At 42.9% G+C, this 8,878-nt stretch overlaps 1 protein-coding gene across 2 annotated transcripts in view; it reads right to left on the bottom strand.

Moving 5' to 3' along the window:
- Positions 1-5,722: 5,722 nt before the first annotated feature.
- Positions 5,723-8,878, bottom strand: part of CCDC30 (coiled-coil domain containing 30) — a 66,005-nt gene continuing 62,849 nt past the window's right edge. The window contains exons 15-17 of one of the 2 annotated variants that reach the window (XM_079776664.1): positions 8,667-8,781; positions 6,616-6,683; positions 5,723-6,149 (exon numbers count right to left, since the gene is read on the bottom strand). In XM_079776664.1, the coding sequence (XP_079632790.1) occupies positions 6,065-6,149; positions 6,616-6,683; positions 8,667-8,781 (268 nt within the window). In that variant the 3' untranslated portion in view covers positions 5,723-6,064. Of the gene's footprint in view, positions 6,265-6,615; positions 6,684-8,666; positions 8,782-8,878 lie in introns of both variants that reach the window. The other variant, XM_079776665.1, reaches the window with a different exon arrangement.

Below are 8,878 nucleotides of genomic sequence, written 5' to 3'. Positions count from 1 at the left end.
TTGTCGGGCATCCCACTCACATGGCTACAGATTATTCTCGCTCAGGCTAGGGAGTTTGGACTAGGCCCGTGGTTGGCAAACTGCGGCTCGCGAGCCACATGCGGCTCTTTGTCCCCTTGAGTGTGGCTCTTCCACAAAATACCATGGCCTGGCGTTAGAAGTTTAAGTTTAAAAAATGTGGCTCTCAAAAGAAATTTCAATCGTTGTACTGTTGATATTTGGCTCTGTTGACTAATGAGTTTGCCGACCACTGGACTAGGCAGTCTTCAGGGTCTTTATCAGCCCTTGCAGCTAAGGTATCGCCACCATCGCACGTGCTGCTTCTTCCTGCCCACTACTCTGTGGGCCCCCGGAAGGCAGGAACTCTGTTCATCCTCGGCACTTAGAACAGCCAGGCAAGCAAGGTGTGCTTAGCAAATACTCAGCCCTTCCTTGAAGTCAGTAAACTAGAATTTTTGTTCCCAATTTTACCACAGCTTCCATTTTTGTCACCTCCAATTCATTTCCAGCAGAGTAGCTAGAGCTTTTAAAATAAGTCTGCTAAATCACTCCTGGCTTCGAGTATTTAGACTAAAATCCAATTCCTTGCATACAAAGGCCTACATTAGATTATCTGGCTGCCACCGACTGGTCCTCATTTTGTATTACTTGCCCGCAGTTACTATACTCTGGCCTTTCTGTTCCTCAAGGTCATGGGGTGGATACAGTCATTCCCGGCTTATCTTGAGTTTTCACCTTCCTACTTTCAGTTATTTGCTGTCAACTACAGTCTGACAGTTGATCTGATAACCAAGACACTTATTAAGTGACTAATGGGCAGGTAGTATATACAGTGTGACTCATAAATTAAAAATAGTAAATGAGCCTTGCCTGGTTTGGCTCAGTGGATAGAGCGTCAGCCTGTGGACTGGGAGATCCCAGGTTCAACTCCAGTAAAGTGCACATGCCCAGATTGCAGGCTTGATCAATGATTCTCATCATTGATGTTTCTATCTCTCCCTCTTCCTTCCTCTCTGAAATCAATAAAAATATATTTAAAAAAAATACTAGCTGAAACCGGTTTGGCTTAGTGGATACAGTGACAGCCTGTGGACTGAATGGTCCCAGGTTCGATTCCGGTCAAGGGCACATACATTGGTTGCGGGCACATCCCCAGTGGGGGGTGTGCAGGAGGCAGCTGATCGATGTTTCTCTCTCATGGATGTTTCTAGCTCTCTATCCTTCTCCCTTCCTCTCTATAAAAAAATCAATAAAATATATTTAAAAAATAGTAAATGAAAAATTCCAGAAATAAGCAATTCATAAGGTTTTCTTTTGTTTGTTTTGTTGTGGGTTTTTTATTGTTTTTGTTTTTTTGGTTAATCCTCATCCAAGGATATTTTTTCCATTGATTTTTTTAGAGAGAATGGAGGGAAGTAGGGAGGGAAAAGGGAGGAGGAGGAGGAAGAGAGAGAGAGAGAGAGAAACACTGATGTGAGGAAGACACATCAATTGGTTGCCTCCCACACATGTACACATGTCCCAACCAGACTGAGCCTACAACCAAGGTACATGCCCTTGACTGAGAATTGAACCTGTGACCCTTCAGTGTGCAGGCTGGTGCTCTAACCACTGAGCCAAATCCGCCAGGGCTTCATAAATTTTAAATTGCATGCTTGGATGTGAATCATCGCTTTTTGCAGTGTATTCACCCTGTATATGCTACCTGCCTATTAGTCATTTAGTAGGTGTCTGGGTATCAGATCAACTGTCAAGGAATCCCAGTGCTTGTGTTCAAGCTATATCACAAGGCATATGCCATTCACCCTACTTCATCTCATCATGTAGGCATTGTATCATCTCACATCATCACAAGAAGGGTGAGTACTGTAAAAGATATTTTAAGACCACATTCACATAACTTTTATTACAGTACTAGAGACCTGGTGCATGAATTCATGCACCAGTGGGGTCCCTCGGCCTGGCCTGCAGGATTGGGCCGAAACTGGCTCTCCAACATCCCCCAGGGTGTCCTGGATTGTGAGAGGGCACAGGCCAGGCTGAGGGCCCCCACCAGTGCATGATCAGGGCCAGGGAGGGACATGGGAGGTTAGCCAACCGGGGAGGGACCAAGGAAGGGCTCCAGGGCATGTCTGGCCCATCTCACAGTCCCGATTGGCTGAACCCCAGCAGCAAGCTAACCTACTGGTCCGAGTGTCTGCCCCCTGGTGGTCAATGTACATCATAGTGACTGGTCAACCAGTCAACTGTCTGCCCCCTGGTGGTCAGTGCCCATCATAGCAAGCAATTGAGTAGCCTCAGCATATCATTAGCATATTCGCTTTGATTGGTTGAACGGCCATTCAGCTGACCGGCCACTTAGCATATTAGACTTTTATTATATAGGCTATTAGGGGCCCAGTGCACGAATTCATGCACCTTGAAAGGACCTGTGAGCTGCAAGGCTGCAGTGGGCACAGGGGTGGGTCTCAGACCATCCTCTGCGCCCCCGCCTGGCCACTCCCGCCTGGGCCCCCTGCTCCCACCGCCGCTGCTCCCATGCACAGAGCGATTGGGGCCAGCGCCAGCAGCAGGTGCAAGTGGGGCTGGTGCCGTCAGTGAGTGCGAGTGGCGGCTGCTGCCCCGATCGCCCCTCAGTAGCAGGGAAAGGTGGAGAAGCCCTCAGGGGCGATTGGGGCCGGCAGCCACTACTTGCACCGGCTGACGGCACCGAAAGATCGGGACCTGCACCGGGCACCAGTGTTGCAGAAGACCAAAGAAAACCAAGGACGCTTCAAAGAAAAGGAGGGACACTTTAATATGCCGGCGGACTCAGGGAACAGCCTTCCAAATCTAAGTGAAGGAACACACATGGGGCTTTCCTTTATATCTCCCTCCCTGTGGTCTTTGTCCCGCAAATATGGATTATGCTTCCGGTCCTTTTGGTGGGCCTTGCAAGAAAGCCCCCAGGTGTTGGGGGTCTCCAGGCCATATCTGATGGTCTGGCCTGGCGCCACCATTAATAACCCTCCCTCCAGGGCAGTGCACTGTTCACAGTAACAGGTTCTGCAAGACCAGTATCTGGGAGGAGGTAGGGACTTAATTATAGCTTATCAGGAATGTACACTGAGCTTGCTGGCTTGGATTCAGATCACTATCACCAAATATCAGGGTTACATTGGAATTAGCCCTTTTTAGCCTTCTCACCAGCAGCGGGTGCGAGCGGTGACTCTGGTACCAGCAGCAGGTGTGAGCGCCAGGCAGGACCTCAGCATACGGGAGCAAAGAATTTTCAGTAACCATCAGAGCCTCACCCCAATGACAGTGACCGGCACCTCGCCTTGGTCTGGTGCCCCCACTCACCTGCTCCACCATCCCATCACGGCCACACCTGCCATGGTCCGTGCTCTGCTGCCTGCTGCCGATGCCTGCCATGTTCCGCGCACACCCTCCGGTGGTCAGTGCACATCATAGCGACTGGTTGTTCGGTTGTTTGGCCATTTGGTCTATTTGCATATTAGAGTTTTATATATATAGATTATTGCAATTGTCCTATTATTGTTAATCTCGTACTGTGCCGAGTTTATCAATTATCTATCATAGGTATGTATGTCTAGGAAAACATAATATATACAGAGTTCAGTACCATTCATGGTTTCAGGCATCCACTGGGGGTTTTGGAATGTATCCTTCTCAGATAAGGGGAACTATTGTACTCTCTTAAGGACCTGGTACTAGCTGTTAACTGTCTTTAATACTTTTCTAGATCCTAATGGGGCGAAGAGTGCGCCTTGTAGTTTACATTTCACTCAGATGTCACTTAGATGGGAACGTTGCATCCAATCTAAAGTAGTCTTCAGTCACTTATACAAATACATCAGTGATTTATTTTCTTCATGCCACTTACCATCCAAAATTATATGGTCAGTTTCTCCACCTCACCCCCTGCCACACAAGCATACCTTCCAACCTAATAGCATATTAACTATGAAAACAGAGACTCTCCTTGTCTGTCTTCACAGGTGTGCCTAGTGTCTACTATTAAATAGTAGACTTTCACAGCAGCATAACCTTTAAATAGTGAAAAAGTAGGAATTCAATAAATGGATTCAATGAATTGAGTGAAAGTAGGTGAATGTGGGCAAGATTTGGAGTCAGAGCATGCTTTCAGTGTCATACCTATTATTTCCTATATCCTTTGATCATCCTTTTTAGTTGGTGGTCTGAGGAGGCAGGGGTTACACATAAAAATTCAGTATGTCTCAACTTATGGGGTCTCTTTTATTCCTGTGTTTTCCCCTCTCCTCCTCTATCTCCAATTGAAGATGGAGGAGGGAAAAGGGGAAGAAGAAGCAGCAGAAATCACCCTTCAGTATAGTTTTATTCCAAGTATTTTTAATGTATTTTTATTGATTACAGAGAGGAAGGGAGAGGGAGAGAGAAGAAAAAACCATCAATGATGAGAGAGAATTATTGATCAGCTGCCTCCCACACAAGGATTCGAGCCCACAACCTGGGCATATGCCCTGACCGGGAATCAAACCATGACCTCCTGGTTCATAGGTCAATGCTCAACCCCTGAGCCACACTGGCTGGGCTATACCAAGTATTTTAGAATAAAAATTTTAATTGATAATATCTAATGTTGATGAGACTGTAGAAAAACTAGTACACACAAACTGCAAGTAAAAATAAATGACGATCTCTAGCACTTATTAAACAATCATTCAGTGCAAAATACACACTTCATTTCATTTGGTCCTCACAACCCTATGGGATAGGAACTACTATTGTTCCATTTTATGCATCAAGAAACTGAAGCTTGCCTGACGGTGTGGCTCAGAGGTTGAGCGTCAACCTTGGAACTAGGAGGTCACTGGTTCGATTCCCGGTCAGAGCACATGCTTGGGTTGTGGGCTCGGTCCGCAGTTGTGGGACATGCAGGAGGAGACAGCCGGTCAATGATTCTCTCTCATCATTGATGTTTCTGTCTGTCTCTCCCTCTCCCTTCCTCTCTGAAATCAATAAAAAAATTAATAAATAAAATTGAGACTTAAAGAGATTGACTGTAGAAACAGTATATTGACACAATCGTTTTTTAAAGAGCAATGAGACATGTGTTGTACCAAAACTATATAACATTTATATCCTTTAACCCAATTATGCCAACCTTGTGAATTTATTTTCTGGATTAATTTAAGAGAAGAAAGGAACTAACTTCACAAAGACTTTCACTGCAGCATAATCTTTAAATAGTGAAAAAGTAGAAACAACTTGGATGTCAAATAACAAGAAAATTTATAGACCATGAACATGATAGAATATCCTGGCTATTGAAAAAATAATTGTAAAGTGTTTAAATATGGGAGAATGTTTTATGGTATATTAAATTAAAAATAAGACTATGAAAATATAATAACCATTAAAATACATGAATTTGAATAAGAACCAGAAGGGAATAACTCCAAAATGAAAATACAGTGTTAAGAATGTGGGATTATTGCCTTGGCCAGTTTTGCTCAGTGGATGGAGCCTTGGCCTGTGGACTGAAGGGTCCTGGGTTCGATTCCGGTCAGGGGAACATGTCTGGGTTGCGGGCTCGACCCCCAGTGGGGGGCATGCAAGAGGTAGCCAGTCAATGATTCTCTCATCATTGATGTTTCTATTTCTCCCTCTCCCTTCCTTGCTGAAATCAATAAAAATATATTTAAAAAAAGAATGTGGGATTATAAGTGTTTTTTTCTTCTTTTTAAAATACTTGCTTTTAATATTATTACATTGTTTTTAATTTTTAAAAAATAAGAAAATACACATGAAAATAGGAAAGAATGCTGAATTAGCCATGTATGTGTTCTGCTGAACAGAAACCTAATTAAACCAACTTAAGTCACTATATTGATCAATATCAAACAAACTTGAAAAATCCATATTTAGAACTGGTTTAATGAACTTATCAGCAATTTTGAAGATTCCTGGTTGATGTCCAGCAGGGAATCTATTATAACTTCTCCATGTCATGTTCCACCTTCACGTCCAAGCTTTCAGTGAGCAGCTTTGATTAGTCTAGTTTTAGACATCAGTGATTTTATAGTTCTGACTTTTGGACTTGTTCGGAGATGTATCTTCTTTCAGAGAAGCCACAGTGTATGTATGTATCCAGCTTCAGAATTCTGTGAACAGGAAAGAGACTCGAGGGACTCGGGGTTTGCCACTGCTTCTTCTGACTTGTGTTCTTTAGTTTCTTAAAGACTTTCAACGGACTCTACCAAACCTGTTACAGAAAAACTAACAAAGGCCACATGTGAGAACTTTAGGTGCATGGGGTCTCTTGACAGCATTTTGGGGGTAACAGGGATAAGGCTTCAATAGGATTTCAGTTTTGACAATTGTCAAACACAAAGACAGCCAAATAAAATTACCTTTAATTTATGTTTATAGATTATCTTCTACCGTGAGTCAGGATTCTGTTAGGTGTGGGGGTGAAGCAGTGGTGAGGGGAGAAGGAACTGGAAGGTTTAAATACTATATAGAGAGGAAGTTACCCCTAAATGCTATGCTTTCTCAAGCCAGCAACTCACGACTGGTTAGTCAGCCATGACTCTCAGTCATACAGATGACTGTCTTGACTTTACTAACCTGGAGTTTGGTAGGGGCAAGATTTTATTCAAAGGGTCATATTCAGAGATGCCAGTCAGTAATGTTTCCTAAAAGGCAAGAAAGCATTAATTTAGAATTTGTAATGATAAACCATTGGCACTATGATCCTAGAACTATGCTTTATATATATACTAGAGGGCCGATGCATGAAATTCATGCAAGAGTAGGCCTTCGCAGCCATGGTAGCTGCCTGGATCCCTCCCTCGCAGCCGCAGTGGCTGCCTCAATCCCATGGCTGCAGCCCCAGCTTCCTCTGGAAGGTCGTCTGGAAGGACTTCTGGTCTAATTAGCATATTATGCTTTTATTATTATATATATATTTTTGTTAAAAATGTAATCCCCTGACCTCACACCTGTTAGACAAGAGGTGTTAAATGCTGATGAGGATGTGGAGAAAAAGGAACCCTCGTGCACTATTTGTAGGAATATAACTTGGAGTAGCTACTATGGAAAACAGTATGGAGGTTCCTCAAAAAATTAAAAATAGCCCTAGCTTGTTTGGCTCAGTGAATAGAGCATCGGTCTTCAGAATGAAGGGTCCTGAGTTCGATTCTGATCAAGGGCACTGCCCGTGTTATGGGCTTGATCCCCAGTGTGGTGTTTGCAGGAGACAGCCTATCAATGATTCTCCCTCACTGATGTCTCTCTCTCTCTCTCTCCCCCTCTCCCTTCCTCTCTGAATCAATAAAAATATATTTTAAAAAATTAAAAATAGAACTATATGACCCAGCAATTCCACTCTGGGTATTTATCCAAAGGAAACAAAATACTACCCTGAAGACATATCTGCACTCCATGTTAAGTGCAACATTATTTACAATAGCCAAGACATGGAAGCCACCAAGTATCCATTATGGATGAATGAATAAAGGAATTGTTAAGCACACACACAAACACACACAATATGGAATACTATCCAGCCATAAAAAAGAAGGAAATCCTGCCATTTGTGATAACATGGGTAGACTTTAAGGATATTATGCTAAGTGGAATAAGTCAGAGAAAAACAAATACCATATGATCTCACTTGTATGTGAAATCTCATGAACAAACTCATAGCAACAGAGATAAGATCTGTGGTTGCTAGAGGTAGGGGTTGGGGAATTAGGTAAAGATGGTCAAAAGCTATATACACTTGCAGTTACAAGATAAATTCTGGGATGTAATGTACAACATGATGACTATAGTTAACAATACTGTACATTTGAAAGTTAAGAGAATAGATCTTAAAATTTTCATGATTAGGAATAATATTATAAGTACCCTGGGAAGAAACATATAACCTATGATACAAGCCAGGGAAGAAAGCAAGAAGCCCTGTCCTGGATTTAAAATGCAACTTAGCTCACTGAAATTCCTCTTGCTGACTTGCTCACCAACCAGACACTGGATCTTGTCTGAACCTATACTACCTGTCTGCTTGGATTTTTGTAACATAATTGCTTTTTTCTGACTCAGATGTTTTCCTTAGGTTTGACTTCTTGCCAGATCAGACTAGCTTCACTTTACCTCTCTGAACCTCAGATTTGCTCATATCTCAGATTGGACTGGAACTATACATGGCAAACAGGGTTGTTGAGAATGAGGCATACACGTGAAGACATTTAACATTAATTCATTCTCAAATATTTATGGAGCACCTGTGCATAGATACAATTACATATAAGATACAATCTTTGATCCAGGATCTCATCACTGAGTTGATGAGATGGAGAAGTAAAAGGGCAATGACAATATAGTGTATTAAGGAAGAAGTTATGAGGCATACACAAATTGCCCTGGGACCACACAGAAGGAGAGTGTTTAGTAAAAGCTGACCCAATAAAGAGCAAAGCTGGCCAAGAACAGACTCAGGGGCTGCTGCCCTGGTGTGCAGGCAATGAGCCTTTATACCACAGTCCACCATGAAGCCAATTCAGGTGACAGCTATATAAAGAAGATGAAGGGAAGAGAGAACAGAGCAACCTTAACAACCAGGCCAGGAACTTTAAACTTCATATTAAACACCTACCAGGAAGCTCATATCTTACCTCTCCTCTGCAAATCTGGATGCTTCTTATAATGCGTTCTAAGAGGCCAACCTGCTCTGTGAGCTGGAGACTGTTTTCCTGTAAGTGCTTATTTTCTTTATCCAGGAAAAGTACTCTAAGAATGGGATAAATCAGAGGCATGACTAAAAATTTCTACATTATTATTAAAAACTATGTCCCACTTGCCACTAGCTCTGGGTGTTAGCCCACTG

Source organism: Cnephaeus nilssonii (genome assembly GCF_951640355.1).
Source record: "Cnephaeus nilssonii genome assembly, chromosome: 7".
NCBI classification, from domain to species: domain Eukaryota; kingdom Metazoa; phylum Chordata; class Mammalia; order Chiroptera; family Vespertilionidae; genus Cnephaeus; species Cnephaeus nilssonii.
Note: the sequence above shows the minus strand (reverse complement) of the source record. Positions and strands in the feature narration are given on the sequence as shown.